This window comes from Hippopotamus amphibius, chromosome 2 (genome assembly GCF_030028045.1).
Source record: "Hippopotamus amphibius kiboko isolate mHipAmp2 chromosome 2, mHipAmp2.hap2, whole genome shotgun sequence".
NCBI classification, from domain to species: Eukaryota; Metazoa; Chordata; class Mammalia; order Artiodactyla; family Hippopotamidae; genus Hippopotamus; species Hippopotamus amphibius.
Genome location: NC_080187.1, coordinates 28,367,672 through 28,394,652, shown reverse-complemented (window position 1 = coordinate 28,394,652; position 26,981 = coordinate 28,367,672). Strand labels below are relative to the sequence as shown.

General features: G+C 38.2%; 1 protein-coding gene across 4 annotated transcripts in view; it reads left to right on the top strand.

Annotated features, from left to right (window-relative positions):
• SLC44A1 (solute carrier family 44 member 1) overlaps nucleotides 1–26,981 on the top strand; it is a 195,727-nt gene that overhangs the window by 52,987 nt on the left and 115,759 nt on the right. For all 4 annotated transcript variants that reach the window (XM_057720151.1, XM_057720150.1, XM_057720148.1 and 1 more), the window contains exon 3: nucleotides 4,912–5,054. In XM_057720151.1, the coding sequence (XP_057576134.1) occupies nucleotides 4,912–5,054 (143 nt within the window). The remainder of the gene's footprint in view (nucleotides 1–4,911; nucleotides 5,055–26,981) is intronic.

Genomic DNA, 26,981 nt, shown 5'->3' with positions numbered 1-26,981 from the left:
TTTCAAGGACCTTTTTTATTTTATAGCCTTAGTCTAGTTCTCAGAGTGTAGTGTTTCTACCTCATTAACTATTGTGGAGCATGCAGCACAAAGTGAAAGACTCAAAGACTCGCTGCAGTATTTAGTCACCTGTGTGATGGGCTGTGCTTCGGCAGGATCATAGAATAGGAACAGCATGCCAGAAATTACCTTAAGGTCACCTGATCCACATGACTGCCTACTTTCCATTAAATCTTTTGGTTTTTCTTTTCTTTCCTTTTTTTTTTTAATCATTGGTAAGATATACATAACGTAAAATTTATTATTTTAACTATTGTTAAATGTACAGTTCAGTTAAATCCATTTACTCTTAATTTACGTTCCCTGCCCCCACTCAGTCATTATAGTGGATCAAAAGGGCCTGTACTTCTCCCTGAAAGTATACTCTGAAAAAAATTTACTCTGTATCTACTTTCCCTCAGAATCATACCATTTTGGAAGAGGAAGGGGCTTCTGAGGTTAATGTAGTCCATTCCTACTGGGAAGTAAGGAGACTGAGGCCTGGAGAATGTCAGGTGACTTGACCAGGATCCTGAGCATCTGCAGCAGAGCTGGGTTCAGTTCTCCGTACGTGTTCTATGTCTGCGTTTTCTTTTTTGTGGCTCAAGCTGCCCATGAAGCTGAGCCTCTGTGATTTTGCTCCCTCATGCCCCATTATTATTATTTTTTTCTTTTGAGAACATGTCCGTTCTTTCAGGCTGAACTTTATGTGTTATAATCCTTTGTCCTTGGTGTGGCATCTTGTGTTTTTATGTGCTCAGTAAATGCTTATTGAGTGGATATTTCCTGAACTTCCACCCGTTTTTGTTTTTTTTCCCCTCTTTCCTCTTTCTTAGCGTAATGCATCCTATTAAACTTTAAAGAAATCCAGCAATCTGGCAGATTGGCAAAGTTTTTAAATTTATTTTTGAAATTTGTTTGCATAAGTATTAGTTCTGCATCAGGCATTGTAATCCTACCCCGCCTGCTGGATCTTAATAGCCTTCTTGTCTCAGGGTTCTCAGAACAGGAGGAGCAGAAGCCAAGTGTTACTCTAAGGGTTGACAAATTAGTTATTAGCAGACTGACTCCAAGTGTTGATTGAGATAAGAGAGGTAGTCTTTGAGAAAAAAAGCCTGGATATGTTTTCATTAATCCCTGGGAGAAGGCTGTAAGCCTAAGTCTTTTCTCCCCATCTTTTTATCCTGAAGCATAATGCTGTATTCATACCCTGTCTCCACTCCTCATACATGTTTTGTTGACTTTTTTTTTCTTCAAAGAGAAACTAAGGCCTCTGCCTTGCTCAGTGGCATAGTAAAGGCTCCATGTGTGAAGTTCAAACATGGTTGTGAAATAAAGTGTGTCCCTTTTCTTGACTAGTAGTGAATGAAACTAAGCCAAAGCTCTTACTTAAGTTGAACTAAACCTTGTGATGTGAAGGGGAAATGAGCACAATTCATTAATTAGTCAATTGTCTTTCTCCCACATAGGCAATAGGCACTTATTAGTTACCAGATCTTGCCTGTGATCTACCATCCCTGTATCCCTTTATCTGCTTTGAGTCACCTCCTGTTTGTGATTAGATTTGTGTGTTCTTCTCTCTCTCTCCCTCTTTCTCTCTCTCTCTTAAAATAGCAGTTCTGGAAGCACTTCAGTAGCTTAGTCATTTTAAGATTTTAGCCATGATTCTCTTCCTCACTAATAGGCTTCCTTTCTCCCTTCTCCAGGTGTATGAAAGCTTTCCTCAGCCCCTAACCATTTGCTTGTTTAATGGGATTTCCTTCTGTTGAGTACCGCCCCGCCATCCGCCTCGTGGAGCCATTATTGAGTGCATCCTGTAAAATTTCCCTCACCCTATTTTAATTTCATTTACCACATTTTTTTCTCATTTGAAACTGTATTGCTTCCTGCATTTGGATTTCACATTTTTTTAAAAAAAAGAGATTGTCTTTTTAATTATATTTGACCTAGTTCTCCATTGTCCCTACTTGTACCATATGGGAAGTCCCCGGAATAACAGTCATGGTTTCTTTCTATCTTGTTAGCTTCCTATTCCCCTTCCTTCTCCTCTGCAGCTTTTCACCCTCTCCACTCTGATGCTTTTGGAAGCTACTAAGAAGTTTAGATGACCTATGTGAAAATATGTCAGTGTCCCATTTTACCATACATATGTAACATTTATAATTTATACTCTGCCTGTGTCCCAGAGGGATATGAGGTGGCTTATGACTAAAAACAAAACAAAACACAAACACACACATGCACAAAAACCACATGTCCAGTAGTACTGTTGCAAACAGTCATAAAGAGAAATCAGAAAGCATTTACGGCAATCTGTAACACAAAGTACTTATCAAACATAAGAAAATTTCTATAAAAAGTGAAAGAAGAACATAACCTTCTAATTATGCTAGGGCTTTGCTATTTTAGACTAGTTGTGAAGGAAGATTGTAATTGTGGTCTGAATGTTTCTGTGTCATAATAAAGTGACTGACAATATTTCTCACTTCCCCCACCCCTTAGAAATTTTTGTTCTAAAATAGGGAACTGAAGGGGTTTTTGGTTAATCCCCAGTTACTGTTGTCAACCTCTTTCATCTGACTTTCTCACTCATAGCTACCATCTATTGATCACCTGCCATGTACCAGACCAGCTAGAAGTTAAAGATGCATTACCTCATTTAGTCCTCATCATTAGGCTGTGAAATAGTTGATATCACTTTGTGTCAGAGATGAGGAGGGAACATCTAAACAGGTAATTGGATCAAGGTTATACAGGTGGTAAGTGGTAGAGTGAGGGTTTGAATCCAGATGTTTCTGGATTCTCTTTCTATTACCCTGTGATGCTTCTTGTTAAAGAACTGTATTGGAAAGGTTAGCCATTAAACCTCCTAATATTTACCTCTACCTCCAGTTTTGTTTAGTATAGGGCTTCCTAATTTGAAGTTCAGGATATGCTTAAAATGGCATGCTGATTTGCACACGTATATGTATGTTGGGGAGTATATGTACTTTTTCTCACGTCTTAGTATTGCATTGAAGTTCTGAGGTGAGACTGACTGCCCTGCAGTCTCCTTGAAGGAGTCAGGAGAGAGAGAGAAGCCAGGGTGAGGGTGAATGAGTGAATACTGACCAGCCTGTGCCTAACTCTAGTGCTAGCAGTCAGCTGCACTTTGAGGCAGAAGGGTGCTAGCATTTACTGAGACAGACACTTTACATGTATTATCTTATGAAATTGTCACAGCAGCCTTAGTGGTAAGTGGTTTTAGCCCCAACTTAGAGATGGGTAAAGTGAGGCATGGAGAGTTAAGCAAGTTTGTCCAAGGTCACATGAGTAGAAAATGGACTCATCAGTATTCCACTGATCAGTGCAGGTTTATCTGACTCCAAAGCCCATGGGCTTTCCCTTATGGCATGTTCTCACTTCTAGTGACAGTAACAGCCAACACTTATTGAGCTCTTACTATGTGTCAAACAGGATTCGTACCCCCTTACTGGATTGTTTCATTTAATTCTTACAGCAGCTTTAAGAGCTACACTCATTATCTCCATTTTACAGGTGTGTAAATTGAGACACAGAGAGTTAAAGTAACCTGGCAAGGATCAGAGAGTGAGAGAGTAGCAAATCAGGCATAGTCTCTACTCCAAATACACTTTCTTACAAAGCATAGTTTTAAGAAGTGTTTACTAGGTCAACCTACACTCTCTACACTTCCCGTTTCATTTTCCTTACCTGAATGATAAGCATAGAGGAGTTATCTAGAAAAAAGAGTTTGTTTGCCTTTTTAGGAAAGTATGTTTAAGAGGAGAATCCTTTGAGGCATTGCATGTGAGTACAGTATTTACCACTGTAGACCTGAGATCTAGCAGGGCTGCTTAGGTAAGTACTGCTCATGATACTTGGCTGTGATGAGTTAAACAGTGATAATCTCTGTCTTTATTCGTCACTTTAATAAAGATAACAAAAACTCAACCTTTCAATGACCACATTGCAAGAATATTTCTTAACCCCCCCGCCTTTTCTCTCAATTCAGTTTATTAGTAGTAACTCACCTCATTTCCTGTTCTTATGCTCAGTAGCCTACAGTTGAGTGTAGGGTTTTATTGCTTTGCTTTGCTCAGTGCATCCTTGACTTAGCAAGCATGATGCAGTTCTGAAGCAAGTACCATTTGCCTTTGGCACTGTGGTGAAGCATATTCCATGAAATGGAGTGACGGCGCAGCGACCCAGTGCCCCACTCTCCTTGAGTCGCCAATATTCAGAGCCTGGCTGTGTTTCATGGTATAATTCTTTGGCTTGTATACAACTTTATTTCAGGAAGGAAGCAAAAGTGTCGTGTGTACTGAAGTGATAATTCAAAACCCACATACCTATTGTTCTTTGAATTTTTGTCTTTCATCTGTTGCTATTGTTCATTTAACAGAACTCTTTTAAAACCAAATAAAACTAAAGAATGAAGAAAGCTGGGTTTGAGTCTATGCTCTGATCTTTACTAGCTTCTGTGGTTTTGGGCAACTTATTTACCCTCTTTGGGCCTTAGTTTCCCCGTCATGAGGATTAGAGATAATGTATGGTAAGCATCTGGTACAGATTCTGGCACCAAGCAGATGTTCAATACAGAGAAGCTGCTATTATTATTATAAAATGCAAAGACAATCTTATGATGTAAAAGCTTGAGATTTGTTTTGTTATCGTTGTAAATAGTGTTTCCCCGTGGACTTCTTTGTACAGCTTATGTGAAATCCAAGGAAAACAGTGGGATAGTGTTTACAATAAGGAAAGACAGCTCTTTGTTTCCTTCAATGGACAAAAGAAGCTCATTATCGTATCAAGTAGTGACTGTTGCTATTGAAATGGTTTATTTGTATGTTTTTTTCTGTTTTTTTCCCTTAGGGATTTATTTGTGGCTTTTCAGTAGCAACAGGTGCAGCAGCAAGACTAGTGTCAGGATACGACAGCTATGGAAATATCTGTGGGCAGAAAAATGCGAAGTTGGAAGCAATACCAAACAGTGGCATGGACCACACCCATCGGAAGTGAGTAGACCATGGCTGAATGGTGAATGCTGTGGAAACTTTGAAGGGGAGGGGGCATCCTGCTTTTCCTACTGTTATAAAGATAATACCTTACTGAATATTATTTTTGTATGCTTCCTGTTGATGTTTTTTATTTATCTATTTTTTTAGCTGTCCATTTGAATCATTTGTGGTTTTGGTCTATAAATACATTTTCCAGGAAACAAAATTAGGTGCCATCTTAAAATGGGCTACCTTGAGGTTTTAATGAGTAAATACATGATTTGAGAGGATTACCCTTGTACTCTGTTTTCCCATTAGCCTTTAGGCTGTACATTGTTTTAACCCAGAAAGTAACATATTTTTCTCCCTAAGATTGTGCTTGATGGAAGGCAGAGGGATAATGGATTTTGACACATTAAAGTTATAATGAAACATTTTGTGGTGCATCATTTATAAGTACACATTGATTTCCAATTTTTATAAAAGATATATTTTCTTTGTCAGACTTTGAAATTTCTTTTGGGTTCTCAAGGTTCAGCTTTTGAATTTCATGAAATTTCTGACTTAATCACCTCATTTCTTCAAAAGAACTATTTCATTTTTAATGTCTATGGGGAAAATATATTTCATCAAACATTTTACGTATCATGTCAATGTATTTGTTCAAACTGTGTATTTATGCCCCATCAAACTTTATTAGATAGGTCTAATAAATAAATACAGGTCTTTAGAATTAACTGAATTAATTTTAAGGTAACAGGTTAACCAATTCTGTTAATGAACTTTACAGGAAACGGCTAAAGCAGATAAAAACATTTCTTAGACTGTAGTTCTGTTATGTTTGGGGGGATATAATAACTGTGTTTATTGTTAGATAAATCTGTTGGTTAAATCTGGGCCTCTACTAAAGTAGAATATTAATTTGATAAATGCAAAAACTTGAAAAAAATCCAAATAATCATATCTTAGAGATATTCCTCCATTTAATGAAGGAATAATGCAGTTCAAAAAAATAATTTTGAACAATATTAACGAATATTTGTATAGCATGCCATAGTCAAAAAGTATATAATACCAACCTGTGGGGTGGGTGGAGCAGAGGCTTGGAGAGATTGAAGTGACTTCCCCAAAAGTCTGGTGGGTGGTAGACTGCCCAAGACAGATAATGGGCTTTTCTCTTGATAGGTACCTGCATCCCTTAACAGAAGAAGTGAAAATTGGACTCTTGGAGCATAATTTGGAGAATTATTTCATTTGTCCTTCTTTTTAATTGCTTCATGAAATTAACACAAATTTTAGGCTTTGCATTATTTGTTGTAGCAAATCTACCCATACTTCTTATTTTGAAATAATTTTAGACTCATTAAGAAGTTGCAAAAATAGTACAGAGTTCTGCATATATACATTTTTTGAAGGTGGTGTCACATATTCTGTAACTCTTTAATGCTGTTGACATGTACCAAACATAACATATTACCATTTAGATAACTGAGGAGACGGGAGGAAAGAGGCTCTACTTCCTCAGGTCTACTGCTGAGATGAGGTCATGATCATTTTTATGGCTCCCCCTCACCCCCCCTTTTTTGGCTGCTTTCAAATTTTATTTAATCACTTCAGGTTTTTATTTTTGCTGTATTTTTGAAAATTAGAAACGCATAAACTCTCATTTATGAAATTTGACAAAGCCAAATAAATATTTTTCTTATGCATGTACAGACTTTCATGGACACCTACAAACATGCTTTGTAAAATTTAATATGGCTCCCTTTTTAACTTGCTGATAACTCCAAGCATATTATTACCATAAGGTTTGTGTCATTTCATCCTTAACCTTGTGGAGGTTCATTTGGTCAATTTTTAATTTCAGATCCTCGGGTTGTCCTATGTACATTTGTTCTATGTGCAAAGAAAGCCTGCTTATTTTTCCGTAATAGTGGTTCCTTTTCCATGAATGCTTAGCATAGTTGGGACACATTCATGGATAGCTGTAGGGTAGTGTCCGAGGTATAGCTATGCCTTAACTCATGTACACAGGTTTAAAATTTATTTTTGATCTCTACTTCTTCTCTGCATATGAGCATTTTAGTGCTGAGCATTTTAGCACGGAGCCATCTAAGTATTTCTATCTATAAATGGTAATTTTTTATAAATGAATGGTACAGTTTTAAACATACCTTTCTCAGGTAAGTCTATACTATTTGGATTTGAGAGGAGGTAGAAAGTCTTTGTGTTTGTTACCTATACTCCATCTTTTTTTTCTTTTTCCCTGCCACATGCATTGGTTTCCTCCTTTTTCACACATATGTCTTTGGCTTTGTTATGAATACGATGTCCTTCGATTCCTGTAGAATTTTTTATACCTGTTTTGTCTGCTATTACCTAAACTTGACCTTGATCACTTTCTCCCATCCCTTATCCTCAGCCGCTAGTACCTGGTACTTACTAGAACCTCCATACTTAGTTGTTAAATAAGTGAATGAATGAATCATCTAAAATCTTGAATACAACTCTTCCTTGCCTTCATAAATATTGTTTCCTCTATCACACAAAAAAAATCCTCTTATTCTTCACGTGGCTACATCCTTTAGCTCTTAGTATAAGTGTTACTTCCCAGAAAGGTCTTTTTTGAGCTCATAATTTGTCTCATTGTATCCTGTAACGTGTGTAATTATACATTTATATTGTGATTATTTGTTAAATGTTTGTCTCTTCTAAGTTCCATGAAAGCAAAGGTGAGGTCTGTTTTGTTCTCTGCTATATCCTCAGTCCTGGAATGTAGTATGCACACAATTAAACATTTGTTGAATGAGTAAATATATATATATATTTGAATATGTTCTCACAGTGAATTACTGAGTCTGAGGATCTGAATATTTTAAGGTTATTAATGCATATCGCTAACTGCCTTCCTATAAAGGCTGTTCCATTTACTTTCCCACCAACAGTGTCTGAGATTGCTTTATCTTTGCTAGTATTATTAGTTTGGGTACTAATTTGATCAACCACAAAATGCTGTTTTATAGTTTTAATTTGCATGCCTTTGATTATTCACGTGTGAAACACTCCCCCCATGTGACCCCACCCTACCCCCCAATATGTTTGTTGGCCTCTCGCGAAGACTGTTGTGCCAGCATATCTATTCTTGGTCTTCTTATCTCTAATCTTCTCCACCCTTTATACTGTGATAGGATTAAGTTCTTTAAAGCACTTTTTACTGTCATTTTCCTGCTCAAGAGCCTTTTCTTTTGTGTTGTTACCTATAGTATTGAAAATGAGCCCACTCAGCCCTACCATGACCTAGACCAATGTACCTCTTCAGTCTTACCTCACTGTTTCTCAGTGTAGCGTATCGTCCATGGTATTCAGTTGATTCTACCTCTGTGCTGTTCCTCTACCTCTCTGCCAGTCTGAATTCTTGAAAGAATGTGGGTCTCATACCCACTCAATGGAAGATCTCACAACTAATTTTATCCCAGAACTTTATACGTGGATTTCTGTTGCCTTTAAGTTGTTCTCTAATTATATTTTGCTTCTTATCTGCCTGTATTAATGATCAGTTGGTAGGTAACAATATTTCCATAAACTTAGTGGCTTACAATAGGCTTACATATATTCTGTCACAGTTCCTGTGCATCAGGAATTGGATTTGCCTTAGCTGGATTCCTGCTTCAAGTCTCTCACAAGGCTGCAATCAAGGTCAGAGCTGAGGTTCTACTGGGGAAGTTCCCCTTCCAAGCTCAAGTGGTTGTTGGCAGCACACACTCCTTGAGGATTGTTGGACCGAGAGCCTTAGCCCGTTACTGGCTATTAGCCAGAGGCCACCTTCAGTGCATTCTGTGTGGGCCTCTCCACGTGGCAGCTTACTTCAGAGCTGACGGGGAGGGCTTCAACACAGAGTCTGCTAGCAAGATGGAAGTTACAATCTTATGTAATGTAACTATGCAAGTAAGATCCCCTCACCTTTGCTATGTTCTGCTGGTTAGAAGCAAGTCACAGGTCCCACCCAAACTTAAGGGGAGGGGTCTGAATTATAAGAGGTAGGGATTATTAGGGCATCTTAGAGTCTCAATGCCACACTGCCCAACTCTGTCTCCCTGGAGCACATGTTTTGTATGACTCCCAAATTTCCGTACCCAAGGGTTATTTCATAAGGGCTTATTGAATTGCAATAAAATAGGAAGGAGGTAAGTCAAGAGATGCATGGGAAGGGGAATGTCTGTTCTAACCAGAAAATTTAAGATACAAAGACGATTGTAAGAATTCTACAGTAGTAAAGAAAAGGCTGGGTTTTATTTTTTTATCGCTCTAATTATAATGTGTTCTTTTTCTCCAAATAATATTTACTGTAGTAATAAAGATGTATAGGAACATGGTGGACAATATTTTATGAGATATTGGAAGGCCTCAGCTTCAAATGGATTATGTTCCCAAAGTTGATTTTTAAGTCAGTTGCTTGATATGTGTAAAACTTTTCTGCATAGAGACAATGCTATAAATAAAGTTCTGACACTGGATCAACGTAGAAAAGCTCATTTATCTTAGAACCATAAAGTGGCAGAGATGAAAGAGATCTTTAGAATTATCTCGTAGGTAACCTCCTTAAAGCATTGCATCAGGTATTTGTGAATGCCACCTAAGGCCCAGAGAAGAAAATGACTGATATTTATAGCTGAGCTATGGAGTTAATTGTACTATAGAGCATGGGTATGGCTTATAGCCAATTTTTTTGGTTGTGGGGATTGGGGTGGTAATAATATATTTTGAACTCTGATTGGGCAATTCCAAAAACATATCTCTTCTGCCACATTCTAGATTGCCTATCATTTTCAAAACCATAAAGCTAGTCTTAGAGTGTATGTGTCAATTTTTAGACAGAGAATCATTATTATTATAGAAATTATTCCCAGAAAGGAAGCCCCATCTTTTTTTTTTTTTTTTTTTTTTTTTTTTACAGTAGGTCATTGTTGGTTATCTATTTTAAAAATAGCATGTCAATCCCAAACTCCCAATCTATTCCTTCTCTGCTTCCTTCCCCCCGGTAACCGTAAGTTCATTTTGTAAGTCTGTGAATCTATTTCTGTTTTGTAAATAAGTTCATTTGTATAATTTTTTTTTTAGATTCTGCATATAAGTGATATCATATGATATTTGTCTTGCTTTGACTTATTTCACTTAGTATGATAATCTCCAGGTTCATCCATGTTGCTGCAAATGGCATTATTTCATTCTTTTTTTTAACAACTTTTATTGAGATATAATTGACATATAATAAACTGCATATATTTAAAGTGTACAATTTGATATTTTTTTTCTTATTAGTAATGTATATATGGCAATCGCAATCTCCCAATTCATCCCCCCCCACCCCCAGCTGCTTTCCCCCCTTTGGTGTCCATATGTTTGTTCTCTACATCTGTGTCTATTTCTGCCTTGCAAACCAGTTGTTCTGTACCATTTTTCTATATTCTTGTATATGAGTTCATATATATTTGTTTTTCTCTTTCTTAGTTCACTCTGTATGATCCATCCATGCCTCTACCAATGTCCCAATTTCATTCCTTTTTACAGCTGAGTAATATTCCATTGTGTATATGTGCCACATCTTCTTTATCCATTCATCTGTTGATGGACATTTAGGTTGCTTCCATGACCTGGCTATTGTAAATAGTGCTTCAGTGAACATTGGGGTACATGTGTCTTTTTTTTTTTAATTTTATTTATTTATTATTTTGGGAGGGGTACACCAAGTTCAATCATCTGTTTTTTTTTTTTTTTTTTTAAAAGCATGGAATTTTTATTTCAAAATAAAGTTGAGGAAATAGGCCAAATTTTGAGCATAATAACTCAAAAGTTAAGAGACAAGAAAGATATATCCATAAAGTCTGATTTCCATCTGGTTCCAGAGTTTTATAAAAGAGACTGAGCAAATGGAGGATGAAAATAATCAAATAAATGATTAAAATTTCTTGAGGAAAAGAAAGGTACACATTTCATATTGAAAGTATTCAGCATGAGAAAAGATAAATGGGTAAAATCTACACTTGCAACTAACACGTTCTCATAATTTTTTTATAACACTGAGGAGAAATTCTAAAAGATGTCAAGAGAAAGATAAAGGTTATTTAAAAGACGCAAGAATCAAACTGACATCATTATCATCAGGTATAATAATAGAGGAATGCATCAATGTGGTTAGAGCAGATTGTCTATTAAATCTAAAATTCCATATGCATTTTTTTTTTAATTTTTTGGGGGTACACCAGGTTCAATCATCTGTTTTTATACACATATCCCTGTATTCCCTCCCTTCCTAGACTCCCTCCACGCCTGGAGTTCCCCCCACCCTCCCCGCCCCAGTCCTCTAAGGCATCTTCCATCCTCGAGTTGGACTCCCTTTGTTATACAACAACTTCCCGCTGACTATCTATTTTACAGTTGGTAGTATATATATGTCTGTGCTACTCTCTCGCTTCGTCTCAGTTTCCCCTTCACCCCCCGCCCCCTCCCAAACCTCGAGTTCTCCAGTCCATTCTCTGTATCTGCATCCTTGTTCTTGTCACTGAGTTCATCAGTACCACTTTTAGATTCCGTATATGTGAGTTAGCATACAATATTTGTCTTTCTCTTTCTGACTTACTTCACTCTGTATGACAGACTGTAGTTCTATCCACCTCATTACATATAGCTCCATCTCATCCCTTTTTATAGCTGAGTAATATTCCATTGTATATATATGCCACCTCTTCTTTATCCATTCATTTGTTGATGGGCATTTAGGTTGCTTCCATGTCCTGGCTATTGTAAATAGTGCTGCAATAAACATTATGGTACAAGTTTCTTTTTGAATTATGGTTTTCTCTGGGTATACGCCCAGTAGTGGGATTGCTGGGTCATATGGTAATTCTATTTGTAGTTTTTTAAGGAACCTCCATACTGTTCTCCATAGTGGCTTTATCAATTTACATTCCCACCAGCAGTGCAAGAGGGTTCCCTTTTCTCCATACCCTCTCCAGCATTTATTGTTTGTAGATTTTCTGATGATGCCCATTCTAACTGGTGTGAGGTGATACCTCATTGTCATTTTGATTTGCATTTCTCTAATAATTAGTGATGTTGAGCAGCTTCATTTGCCTCTTGGCCATCTGTATGTCTTCTTTGGAGAAATACCTATTTAGGTCTTCTGCCTATTTTTTGATTGAGTTGTTTCTTTTTATGTCATTCTTTTTAATGGCTGAATATTATTGCATTGCATATATGTACCACATCTTCTTTATCCATTCATCTGTGAATGGACATTTCAGTTGCTTCCATGTCTTGGCTATTGTAAATAGTGCTGCAATGAACATTGGGGTGCATGTATCCTTTCAAACCATGTGTTTCTCCAGATATATGCCCAAGAGTGGGATTGCTGGATCATACGGTAGCTGTATTTTTAGCTTTTTTAGGAACCTCCATACTGTTATCCAGAGTGATTGTACCAATTTACATTCCCACCAGCAATGTAAAAGGGTTCACTTTTCTCTACACCCTCTCCAGCATTTATTGTTTGTAAATTTTTTTTGATGATGGACATTCTGACTGGTGTGAGGTGATATCTCATTATAGTTTTGATTTGCATTTCAAATCAAATAATCCATCAAATCTCTGCTTTATCCATATCAATTTGGATAAAGCAGAGGTGCTCCTAGTTCTAAAATGCCTGAATCAGTGTATATGAGGACTATAAGGGGGCAAAGCATCTAGCTCTGTTGACTCCTGGTAAGATGTTGGAGGAGGGGAGGTATTGTGTTTCCACCATGGATAGTCCCTTTTCCTGGTTGCTCGGGATAGGATAGGCTTTGGCAAGGTGACAGTGTCTCTCAGTATACACAGGCTATTGTAAAGCCAGGTGAGGGTGTGTAGGGAACTGCTTTTAATCATTCTGCTATAAGCATTATATTATTAGCAGAACTCTGTCCTTCATTCTGCAAACAGTCCTAACACAGCTTAGTGTTTGCTTTCTTCGTTACTTTAAGGAATTTTCTTAGTGTATCTCACTTATCAATATCGATCTTTCTGCAGAGGTTCTGAAGGTATATTTTTTGCACAAATCTAACTTTCTTCTTTATCTTTTTGGCTTTTCTCTAAGGAAGCCATTCAGGTCCCAATCCCTGATAAAGGCTCTGTGGTCCTAAAGTGCTTCTCAGATTTCAGATAAATCAGTGTTAACAATGTGTGCAGGAAGTAGAGGTCTGAGGAGGTTGATGGGATGCATGTGTGAGTAAAATCTATAGGGGCATTTTATTTGAGACCTTTTTTGATTACCTTCATAACCTTTAATAGGGTATCTATTGTGAGTTTTACTTGTTTTCTTTAACTGTCTCATTCCCTAGAAATCCACAGCTTAGAGTCTTTGTGCTGGAAGGGCCCTTGAGATCACTGAGCCCCTTCATTTTATAGGTGAAGAAACTGGGGTCTAGGAAACACCAGTGACTTGATGAAGACAGTAATATCAGGACTAGCCCTCCACTCTCCACGCTCAGTCTAGTGCTCTTTGCATTACAGTTACACTGTCTCTGGTAAGCTACACAGTGATTCTACTTTATCACCTTTTTCGCTTTTGGGGCTGCTCCGTTACAACATTTAAAGATGAAAGAAACTTTTAGTAGAACATGCAAAGAAGAAAGGGCAGGTTATATAAATCAATAAAGTTATAACTAAAAAAATGTTGAAAGGAACCAAAGCACCTGTACAGTCTGTGAAGGCTTTGAATAATTTGTAGGCAATCTTGTGTGTTTCTTTCTCTGTCAGATAAAGAATATGAATTTTAATGATGAAATGCATTATTCTCATTTCACATTTGGATATTTTTACCATTTGTATGTGTTGAATATTCATTGAAAAACATGTAGCTTAAAATTGATAATGCTACTTTCTTAGTAAGATCATTGATTGTTTAATGGGCAATAGCCTTATTTTAAAGAAACCATTTTTATAGTCTCTACATGGATACAGAATAGGACTTTAGGGACTGCCCTGGTGGTCCAGTGGTTAAGACTCCGCTCCTCCAATGCAGGGGGCCCGGGTTCAATCCCTAGTCTGGGAACTAGATCATGGCATGTCACAACTAAGACCTGGCACAGCCAAATAAATAAATTAAATATTAAAAAAAAAAGAATGGGACTTTAGTGGTCACTGATTACCTTCCCTAAAGCTCAGAATTCTGTAGGTTTAATGTCTGGTTCAGTCTACCCCATGATTGCTAATTAGCTTATTAACTTCCCCCCATTTTCTTTTTCTTTTTATTGAAGTATAATTGCTATACAATACTATATAAAGCTTATTAACTTTTATGACGGGTTACTTATTATTTGGGAGGTTGATAGTGATAGTATACCCATATGAAGAATGTGTTCACTCTTTAAACTACTCACGAGCAGATTGCCAAGCTTTCTGGGCCCATACTATGCCATATAACCATATATTTAGGGAGAACTTAACAGGAAAAAATTAGTTACCATATAAAACATAGACCTCCTGGAAGACTTTTTAATGAGTTAATCAAATCTTGTTAGCTGTGCATACCTGTCTCTGGGGAGAAAAACGAACTAGAAGAGTAAAGATAAAATTTGCTGGAATATTCACTTTTTTTTTTTTTTTGGCACACGGGCTTAGTTGTTCTGTGGCATGTGGGATCTTCCTGGAGCTGGAATCGAACCCGTGACCTCTGCATTGTCAGGCGGATTCTTAACCACTGCGCCACCTAGGAAGCCCTGGAATATTCACTTTGAGGATCCTTTTATCAGCTATGTATAGTTCTTCGTGTTTAGTGACTAGGACATATTTCTCTTCTTCCTGTGACTTAAATTACTGCCTACTGAGTAAATGTCCTTCATCATTCTTTAAAATTCTGTTTATTATTTTATTTAGTCATCAGCAAACATTTATTGAAAATCTACTATGTGCTAAAAACATCTATTAAGAATAACAAAATAGGAAACAAACTAAATGGCTGAAAAAAGAGGTTTGCTTAAATTCATTCATTCATGAGTTATATTTCTTGGCCATCTTCTTTGGGTTAGGCATTGGAGATTATATTCCTGAGAAAAATAGGCATGCTCTTATATCTCATGGAAATTACAAACTAGTAGAGAAAACAGAACTTAATAAAATCATCATATAATCACAAATGTTATTACATCCATCAAAAGTGTTATGAAGGGCAAGATATCAGGGCACCAGAGAGGTTATAACAGGAGGACCTGCCCCAGTCTAAATACTATGGAACGGTAAAAATTATGGTATAGAATTATGTCCATTGATGTAGAGTATCCATATAAGGGGAAAATAAAGTTATAAATCAGTATATATAGTGTGATTTTTATTTATATCTGTAAAAAATACATGTACATAGAGAAGTATAGAATGACATGAAAATGTTAACAGTGTGGTTAACTGTTGAATTATGGGTCTTTTAAATTTTCTTTTATACTTATTTCTTTTTTTCCTAAGTTTTCTACCATCAATATATATTATTTGGGCAATGAAAAAAAATTAGAGTTAAAAAAAAAAAAAAAAGGCATTCACAGTCCCTATCTTTGAAGAGCTTGCATTCTAGTGAGGAAGCAAAATACACAGATAAACTATGACAGTGCAATGTGGGACATCCTATAAAAGTGTTGTATATTGAAAGCTGGGTGACTCCAGTTTCCTGGGTTCCTAACGGCAGGTTTGTGGGGACAGGAAAATAGGGCAATTTGATGGTAACGCTGGGACCACCACTATGTTCAATTCTACTGCCTCTGTAACAAAGTGCCACAAACTAAATGCCTTAAAACAACAAAAGTTCTGTAAATCAGAATTCTATGCACAGCATGGCTCAGTTGGTTCCCTGCCCCGGGTTTCACAAGGCTGACATCAGAGTGTTGGCAGGGCTGTGTTCCTTACTAGGGGCTCCAGGGAATGAATCTTCTTCCAAGTTCATTCCGGCTTTTGGCAGAGTTCAGTTCCATGTGGCTGTAGACTGAGGTTCTCTTTCCTTGCTGGCTATTAGCCAGGGGTCAGTCTCAGCTTCTAGAGGTAACCTATATATTCTAAAGTCTACATTGTGTGGCTCATGGTCCCTTTCCTTCAACAACAGTGGGTCAGATCCTTCTCATCCTTCAACCTGTCTGACTTCCCCTTCTTTAGGGTTGCATCTTAGTTCTGGATTGTTCATATGGTTTGGAAAAATCTCTCATCCAATGACTGGGGGTTCAGGAACAGAGTCATTTAAAGTATGGTTTTTTAGAGCCCCAGGTAGGTGAGTTGGGGGCTCAGTAGTTACAGTGCGTGGGCTCAGTAGTTGTGGCTCACAGACTCTAGAGCACAGGCTCAGTAGTTGTGATGCACAGGCTTAGTTGTTCCACAGCACGTGGGCTCTTCCCAGCCCAGGAATTGAACCCGTGTCCCCTGCTTTGGCAGGCAGGTTCTTAACCACTGTGCCACCAGGGAAGCCTGGTCACACATTTTTATCCTGAGTTTTTAAAACACTTTTTATGAAGTAACGTCTGTATTGCAAGTGAAATTCTACCTCTAGGATAATATTGATACTTGCTCTGGATAATACTGCTAGAAATTTGAAAGAAGAGATCCAACCACGTGCCACAGGAAATTCAGGACTTGAAAGCTGAAATGTTGAGCAGATTCTAAATAAAGAAGTGAAAAGCCACTCAACAGAATTAGGTGACAGGCATGGACCTAGGCAAGGGAGGGATGATTGATTTCTCTGTGTGTTGTCTGCCTAGGTTGTATACGTGACATATCTAAGTTAAACAACTGATTGCACATGCTCAACCCAGAGTCTTACTACTTGGGTTGGTTCCAGATTAACCAGGCAGCTGTAAAAGTTCTTTGTTATTTTGTTATTGTGCATAAGCTTATGGACATGACTTTGTAATATACTTTAGGTAATTAGTAACCACTTCAACTATGAATTTTATAGTCATCAATTTGCCACCTATTTATGTTTATCTGTGAGAGTTGATGGCAACTGAGAAGTTAGACGGGTACAGTCCACACACAGCCACCCTCTTTTTTTTTTTTTTCCAGCCACCCTCCCTTCTGACAGTAAATGCAAGTTCAGGGGTCCACAAGACCACCCTTAGATTTGATAATTTTCCAGAAGACCTCACAGAACTCACTGAAATCTATTACACTCACAGTTTGTTACAAGGAAAAGCAAAGAGATGTAAAGAGACACTAACAAGAGAAGCTCTACTGTTGTTCTCTCCCCGTAGTCAGGGCCTGTTACTTGCTTGACATAGATGTGTGATAATATGCTTTGAGTATTGCCAGCTGAGAAACTCCCCCAAGCTTCAGCATTCAGAATATTTATTAGGGCTCCATTATGCAAGCATGATTCATTGCCCACGTGGCTGACAGCCTCAAGCCGCTTCTGGTCAGGCTGATACTGTATGATCCAAAACTCCTGGTCTATATGCTATTGCTGCTCTTTCTAAGAGTGGTCAACGTCTACCCTAAATCCTATCTGGTGTGGCTCACCTCCAACCTTCACATTGTTAGACTACCTGCCATGACCTAAATCCCCAGGCAAATAAAGACACTCCCACAAGACTTAGAGATTAACTCCCGAAAGCCCAGGGCAAAGTCCAGACCTGTTTCTGAGGTTGCATTTGTTATTACCCACTGGGACTCTTTAGATGAAGCTGGATTTTGTAAAATGCATTTTCAAGGTGAAATTTAAAGTATCTTATAGTCTTATAGAGGTATAACTTACATATAATAATTTACCCATTTTTACGTGTACAGTTTTGGTAATGATCTACAGTCATGTGCTCCCCATCATAATCCATACTTCTTTTGCCCCCAGAAAATTACCTCTTGCTCATTTGCAGTAAATCCTTGCCCCGTCCTTGTCCCCAAACAACACTGATCTGCTTTCTGTCAGTATAGTTTTGCCTTTTCTAGGATTTCATATATATACATGGAGTCATACAGTGTGTAGTGTTTTGTTTCTCACTTTTTGCACATAGCATAATAATGTGAGATTCATCCATGTTGTTAAATGTATCAGTAGTTTGTTCCTTTTTAATTCCTGAATAGTATTTCATTGTGTGGATATACCACATTTTGTTTATCTGTTCACCAGTTTTGGGGTGTGGGGTTTTTTTTTCCATGCTTAACATTATATTTTTCTATTGTGAATAACACTGCTTTGAAAATGTGTGTATATGATGTTGTATGAAGGTCTATTTCATTATTCTTGGGTTGATACCTAGGGATTGGGGTTGCTGAGTCATATAGTGAGCATCTTTTTAATTGCTAGTTGACCATCCATGTATCTTCTTTTGCAGAGTATTTATTTAAATCATTTACATGTTTTTAAATAAATTGGTTTGTTTTAGTAAGTTATGAGTTCTTTATGTTTTCTAGGTAAAAGACCTTTGTCAGGCATGTTCTGTAACTATTTCTCTAATATGGGGTTTGCCTTTTCATTTTCTTAATGGTATCTTTCGACAAGTAAAAGTTTTTAATTTTGATTGTCTAATTTATTCATGAGATAAATTTTAAAAATCTCACACAAATATGTCTTTCTAATGTTTCATGTTTTTTGTATTCTAAGAAATCATTGCTGTACGTCAAAGTCAGAAAGATTTTTTTCTGTTTTCTTCCAGAAGTTTTTTTATTTAGCACTGATATTTAATGTTTGTTTACAGTATGAAGAGGTCAAGATTTGTTTTTCCCATACAAAAATCTAGTTATTCCAGCAGCATTTATTGAAAGGACTATCTTCCCTATTGAATTAACTTGGCATTTTTGTCAAAAAACAGATTACATTCTAAGTTTGAGGACATGAGGGAAGTTTATAGAGTTTCTGGTAGTGGCAGGCACCAATATTATGGAGAAATAGTCTGTTTAAAATTAAACAAAATAAGGATGTCACCTTTTTTATAGTATTGTTTTAAATAAATAGTTGCAACAAATCATATAAAAGAGATAAGTGAAATGTGTATAGATCAGTAGAGAGGAAAATAATGCTCTTTGTCAGTGACAAGGGACTGTAACCTGAATGGTTAGGAGATTCAACAAAAACAGGTCCTGAAATGAGATGCTTAAATCTTGGGTTATAAAACATATGCCTAACTGAATTCAGTAATTTTTTTTATCAGTAGACAAAACATAATGAAAAAGATAATACTTGTTTTATTAAAAAACTAACAAGATTTAGGGCCAAATACAGACAACTGTAATACTTCAATAGAGAAAAAAGAAAACAAATAATAAGAGAAATATAATCTACTTCTGGTTGAGTAGTCTTAATATGATAAAGATGACAATACTAACAAAGTTAATTTATAGATTTAATACAATACCAGCTAAGATCCCGATAGGATGTTGAACTGAATTTGATTGATAGTATAAATCACACAGTGAAGAAGCAGACACGAACTTCAGGGGGCAAACGTTTTTAAAAATTATTCTTATTCATAAAATTATTTGAGAAGATTAGAATTAGGTGCATATATTGTAAGATAATTAAACGAAGATAAAGATCAGGAGCCACACCATGGAAGTAGAGAAGAGATTAGACCAGAAATCTAGGTTAAGTGTAAATACTGAAGTCGATCACCAAATTAACTGTGACCTTTATGCCTTCAAAGCCAGAAGCAAGAAAGGGAAACTTGTAACAAGGCTTCACCAGAAGTTGCACTGTTGGTCACTTAGGTGAGCTGGGGATAAGACAACAAGGAATGTTGGACACTGAACTTTATATGTGTATGCCCGTATAAAGGAGGGGAGGTAGTGGCTGATTGGTTCTAGCTGATTCTTGGCATGTGGGTATGTGGACCCATTGATCCTAATTTTTCAAGAGAAGCCAGAGATTTAGAAGGCACCCTTATGACATAATCACCTCACAAAAGGCCCCTATACCTCCTAATATCATCACCTTTGGAGGTTTAGAATTCAGTATATGAATTTTGGGGGGACATATTCAGGCCATAGCACCTGTCATCTACTGATTTTAATACTGGCAGTTGGTATACTGGCCAAACAAAATGTGTAGAGGGGATGGGTTACTCATTGTCTGAGTAAGGGTTTTGTGTGTATAGTTGTCTTCTAATTAAGGATTGTGTAGCTTAGAGAGGAACAAAGGGAGTTTTGCCATTCAAGACCAAAACCTATTCCAAAGTATATTAACAAGACTTCCTGAATGTAGGTTAATAATAGTGATGGAAACAAAATAGAAATGTCAGAAGTAAACCTATAATGGTTTTTTTGTTTTGTTTTTATTAATTTGGTCTTCATTGCTGCATGCAGGCTTTCTCTAGTTGTGGCAAGCGGGCTTCTCAGTGTGGTGGCTTCTTGTTGCGGAGCATGGGCTCTAGGCACATAGGCTTCAGTAGTTGCAGGACACAGGCTCATTAGTTGTGGCCCACGGGCTTAGTTGCTACATGGCATGTGGAATCTTCCTGGCCCAGGGATCAAACCCGTGTCCCCTGCATTGGCAGATGGATTCTTAACCACTGCGCCACCAGGGAAGTCCTATAGTGGTTTAATATACTAGAAAAGCAGTCAGTGTTTAATAAAAAAACATTGTTGAATGATAATATGAAGAAAACTACATTTAGATCTATTTTAATCTCATACCATGCAGAATAAATTCCAGATGAGTTAAATATTGTTAAACAAACATTATATACTTACCTTTGTTATGGAGAGGAGATCATTTATACATTGTTGAAGCAATAAAGAAATAAAATATTACCAAGGTAGGCACACTTTACTATCAAAAACTTTGGTTCTCTGATATAAAAGAAAAAGCAATACAATGAGAATAGTATTTGTAGTTTTTCTCTGATAGGTAAGATTTTCTGTGAAATTGGGGTGTATCTATAAGTAGGCAGATAACCAGTGATGGTTTACACTGTAACCAAGGATGTTTTACACTAGAGAGAAAAACATGAATATGCTTGACTTAAATATCTTCATTTGTAAAGTGAAGATAATAGTAGTACCTGCTTCCTAGGGTGTTTTGGAGGAATAAGTATGAAAAATGATGTATACGCCTTAGCACATTGCCTGGAACTGTACATGTCAACTGCTATTTATTATTAGTCATCTTCATTATTGCCACCTTCCAAAACAAGTTTCAAAGTTACTTATCAAAGCCTCTTCTGTTTTTAACCCAGTTGGGGAAAACACAGCTATTTTGGCCAACTTTACATTTGTGTAGTTTACTAAGCACTTTCACATATTCTGTCTCATTGATTCTCACCCTAGCCCTGGGAACTGTTTTAATTTCTTCTCAGTGGGGGTTTTTAGGATTCACTGTTCCCTATTCACAGCTTTGTCTTTGTCATCACCCTTAAATCAATTCAATTTCATTCAAGAATTCCCCATTCTGATCACAGCTGTCTCTCCTTCTAGCTGGCATGTTCTTCTTTGCCCACTGGAGTCATTCTTTGACTTCTAGTCCTTTGACTCCTGTACTTTCCAATGCTTTTCTTTCTCTATTTTTATCCTTATTTTTTTCTTCCAATATAATTTATTCATAGTGTTGTGACAGTATCTAGTGCCTGTCACTGCCTTACTCTTTCTCAAAGATTAAAAAGAGATCTGTGATGGGCAAAGGATTTGAATGGATATGTCTCCAAAGAAGAGAGATGAATGACCAATAAGCACATGAAAAGATGCTCAACATCATTTGTCATCAAGGAAATGCAAGTCAAAACCACGAGTTACCACTTCACATCCACTAAAAGAGTTATAATAAAAAAGACAGTTACAAATGTTGACAAGGATGTAGAGAAACTGGATCCCTCATACATTGCTGGTGAGAACATAAAATGGTGCAGCCACTCTGGGAAATAGCCTGGCAGTTCCTCAAAACATTAAACATATGACCTAGCAATTCTGCTCCTTGCTGTCTAGCCAAGAGAAATAAAAAAATGTATGTCTACACAAAGACTTGTATACAGATGTTCATAGCAGCATTATTGATAATAGCCAAAAAGGGAAAACAACACAAATGTGCACCAGCTGATGAATGGATAAATAAAATGTGGTATATCCATACAATGGAATATTATTTAGCCATAAAAGGCTTGAAGTACAGATATATGCTACAACATGGACAAACCTCGAAAACATTATGCTAAGTCAAAGAAGCCAATCACAAAAGACCACGTTATGTGATTCCATTTATACGAAATGTCCAGAACAGGGAAATCTATGAAACAAAAGTAGATTAGTGGTTGCCAGGGCTGGGGGTTAGGGAGTGTGGGGGGAATTGGAAGTGACTGCTCACGGGTATGAGGTTTATTTTGGGGGCAACAATGTTCTAAACGTAGATTGTGGTGATGGATGAACAACGTGGCAAAATACACTTAAAAACATTGAATTGAATTGTACAGTTTGTAGGTAAATTTTATGATATGCAAATCATATCTCAGTAAAACTTAAAACGAAAAAGAAAAATATATTTCTGGCCTTGCTGGCTCTTAGCAGATATGATTTCTCATTGTGAGTACTGCAACAAGTTGGTTTTGAGAATAGTCCCTTTGACTGTGTAGTATTGACAACGAACTTCGGGTTTAGGGGTGTTCTTCCAGTTACTAGATTAAGTAGAAAACTTTTTTTTTATAGCTCTTATAAAATATTTTTAAAAGATTATTTTAATTTGCTTTCTGTCTCAGTTTAGTATAAGGAATACAATATGATGTCTGACTCTTGGTTACTATGGTGGCAATTACTTCTCCCTTTATAGGACAAGTATAAGGAGAAGACACACTGAAGGTAAACAGGAGAATCATTTTTTCCCCATGTATTTCCAGTTTCATGCCTTTGTTTTGCAATGTTGGTATCTCTTTTGGCTCTTTGCTCATCTTACTTTTAGTTGTAATCTCTTTGGGGGCTTTTGATAACCTGTTCAAAACTATGAACTTTGACATCTCTCTTTAGAAAACTTTATGTGAATTTGCATATCAAATTTTGCTTGCAATTTCAGGATGGTCACAGATATCACTCAGGATACGACTCTCAGCCCTATACACTCACTTTGGTTATCTCATGTACTTCTGGGAGTGAGGTTATCATCTATATGCTAATAATTCTATAATCTCTGTCTCTGCAGATTTCTCTGCCAACAGTCTAGGTCCACTTGGACACTCCACAGACACCCCTTGACTCAAATTGTCTGAAGTTGGGACATGGTCTTTATCCCTCCATACTGTCCTCCTCCTTCTGAGTCCCTTGTCTTATTGAACGGAACAAGAGCCCAAACCAAGAATGCCTTAGCCGCCCTGGCCTAAATCAGATGCTAAGCATTGTTCTTAATTTCTTCCATTCCCTCTCTCTTTATATATAGTCATCGGGTTTTCTTAATTATGCCTACATGCTCTTGAAATCTCCTTTTCATTCCCTTTCCCACCCTAGTCCAAGTCATCCTTTCTTGGTAGGGATTCAGTAGCCTCCTGACCAGTCTCCTTACTTTCTCTCTTACTCACCTTTAATTGTCTTCCCTTGGCAGCTAATGAACTCTCAGTGGCTTCCTAGTATCTTTAGAATGAACTCCAAACTTTCTAACAACTTTAATACCACTTGCAAGGCCTGATGTGATCTAGTTCCAGCTGGCCTGTCCAGCCATATGTCTCTCGCTTCACTGTCCATCTCAACCATCCTGACCATTTCCATTCTTTTCCAGTAATGCCATGCTGTCTCTCACTTCATAAGCCTTTGCACACTCTGTTCCCTCCCTGTTCCCGCCCCTCCTCCTCCACACCTTGCTAACTCTTACTCACTCTTTAGGTCCTGGCTGTAGATTTTCTTTCTTCTGGACTCCCACCCTGACTCTCCATTCATAGAGTCCTTTTGATGCATCCTCTGCTATCCTCTTTTCTCTGTTAAAGCATTTACACACTGTTTTGTCATTGCCTCCCTACTCTGGGCTATAAATGCTGGGAAAGGAGACACTTGTTTATGCTGGTCTTATTTTTCACTGTGTTGCTAGTGCTTATTTAGCCCTGCACCTGGCAGAGTGTTCAATAAATTTCTATTGAATGAATGAGAGTTATTTCCTTTTACCTAAAATATCTTCTTCCTTACCTTCCCCCTACTCTTGCCACACTTGGTAAAATCTTACACACTCACCATCTATTTATTAATTCAGCAAACAAGAATGAAGCTCTTTTCTTATTCTAGGCACTCTTTTAGGTACTGAGCATATAGTGATGAATTGGACACTTAAACATCTCTGCCTTCTGGGAGTTGATACTCTACCGATGGAGACAGATAATAAACAAGATAAATAAGTAAAATATACATTGTCTTATTGATTGTAAGTGCTGAGGAGAAACAAAGCAAGAAAGATGGATAAGGCACATCAGAGTAGAGAGATGGCATTTTAGATAGGGTGGCCAGGGAACGCTTCATCGAGAAGGTGACTTTTACAAGTGGAGGAGCTAACAATAGCCATGCTGCTATCAGGGGAAAGAACCTTCCAGGCAAACAAGTGCAAAGGCCCCGTTTGAGAGTGTGTCAGAGTGTTCGAGGAACAGACCGTATACTCTGGGCGGGGAGTGAGGGCAGGGAGGTAGATACCCTCTGAATATCAGTCGCTGCCTCAGTCCGATCCCTGGGTGTCCTAAATAGTTCTAAGTTGTTTCCAGCTCGCAGTGCTCTGAGTTTCCGAGGAAGGACTATGAAAATTTCTCTTCTTAGCAGTGGCCTGTGAATCAAGGGCTGCGGCTGTGCTGGCGTAGGAAGCTGTCGTGCTGGTGAGGTGCACGCTTAGGCGTTTCTTTAACAAGCACTACCTCTTTCTCAGGACGGTTTCGCCATCTCCTCCTTAGGATTGGGGAGGCGGTGGGAAGTGGGACACCACGGTCATCAGCCTTATGTGTTGGGCTGCCCACAGTTCACCTCAGCCCTTTTCTGTTCTCTAGTCTGTGTCCGTGCAGTCCTGGGGACTTTATAAACATTGTAAAACTCTCAGCCACTATCGGGAGTTAGCAATTTGAAGGCAGATTGCTGCTCTCAGCCTGTTTCTCTCTCTCCCTTTGGTTTTGTCCCAGAAACTTGAGGGCCAGTGAAGCTGTAATTCCTTATGTGTTGCGCTTAGTTGTGTTTGGTTAGGTTGCGTTTCACCAACGTCAGTGTGCTGCCCCATAGCCCTGTTCTTGTGTAGCACAACTCTTTGTGGGGTAATTAGGCCCCACCCCGGCTGGGAAGGCTGGCCTTGCCTTGCTGGCACCCCGCACAGGAAATAAGAGGCCTCCTCTGGGCAGAATTCCTCTGCGAGTGGAGTGCAGATCCAGGGCTCTCTGCAGTCTATATTTAGCAGTAGTGGAAGCCTCTGCTAGGCTCTCCTGTTTGCCTTTTGGTGTGACTCACTAACGGCAGCATACTCTGTGGAAAGGGGCTATAAATTGTAAATTGATATGAGGTAATAATTGGAAAAATGATCAGACTCCATTTTTATTCCCCTTTGGGGAAAACACGTGTCAGGAATCACTAAAGCAGAAGGCAGTGAAGGGATTTTTCAGCCGGCTTTCCAGTTTCAGTGCTGCAGTGCTTCCATCCTGATTAGAGAGGAGAGAAGCCAAATTCGGCAGGAGGCGGCCAGCAGACCTAGTATCTGCTTGCCACCTTTTGCTCCAAAAAGCCTTGCTGCAGAGAGTTGCCATGGCAGCGGGAGGCAATTTAATGGCAAAGGCTCATCTCTGGAGCAGCGCGCTGCTGGTACTCTAGCCTTCCCCTCTCTGGCCTTCAACCCAAGAGGCTGGTTATACCAGGGCATCACTGTGTCATGGCCATTTGAAAGCATGTTGTCTCATGGAGTAGAACTATAAGATGCTCCCAAGTCTAAGGATGGCTATTTCTTCCATCACCTGCCTCTCCTTGGTGCATAGCCCTTTGATGTTCCATCCTGTAGTCCACCTTCTCAAATTATTTGCAGTTCCTTAAATATGCTCTTTCATGCTTCTTGCTTTTACACATGCAATTTCCTCTGCCTAGAATGCTCCTTTCCCCATCTGTCTGGAAAATTCCTACTTTCAAAATGTGAGTTAGCTACTGCCTCCTGCTCTATAATGATTCCTATAAACCCATATCCTGTGTGGAAATGCACTGTTTCCTCTGTCATCCCAGCCTTGCGGCATATCATGTGATTTTGAGATGACTCTGTGTCTTTGTTTTTTTCTTCTCTAGTTACTTGCATTCAAGAATTGTTTTGTGTGGATTTTTTTGTTTGTTTGGGCTTTGGTTTTTTGGTTTTTTGTGAATTTCATGTCCCTAGGACCTAGCCCAGGAGTGGACACATGGTAAACACTTACAGTGTTTGTTGAGTGAATGAAGTGTTTTCATATAACCTATTTAATCCATGTCACGGGGGTGTTGCATATCATGTAGCAGACAACACTGTCATGTCCAAGTAGGGCTTCATCTGTTCTGGGATTCCAGAGAACTGACCCAGCTTAATTCAGTGATGTGATTGCTCTGTAACTCACTTTCTCTGGCATGTATTCTCCCTTTCCAGTCTGAATTGGGATAGCAGTGGCGGAAAGAGCAACCGTTGGGAGTCAGTCTCCCCAGGGCTCGTGTCTGTATAGGCTTTGGTTAGTTGCCCAGTGTGTAAGTCTCAGTCTCCTCTTGTTGAATTAGAATGTGTGAGGACAGCACCGACATGCTTTGTGGCCCAAAGTAAATTCTTGGTAAATCTTACTGTTTTTGCCTTGCCCTTCTTCCATGAGGAAATTGACAGAGAAATAGAAGTTTAAACTAGGTTCGGACCTTCTCTGGCACCTTTATCTGCACTGGATTGTTCACTGTTCGTCTTCTTGCTGTCAGCACGGCTTTGAAAGTCACCCCTCTCTGTGCCTCTGGTCCCTTTTCTTGAGTTTCCGTGTGTTTGTGCCCCTTCCTTTGCTTCATAGCCTCATTTTCATCTTTGGTGCATCTGTCCCC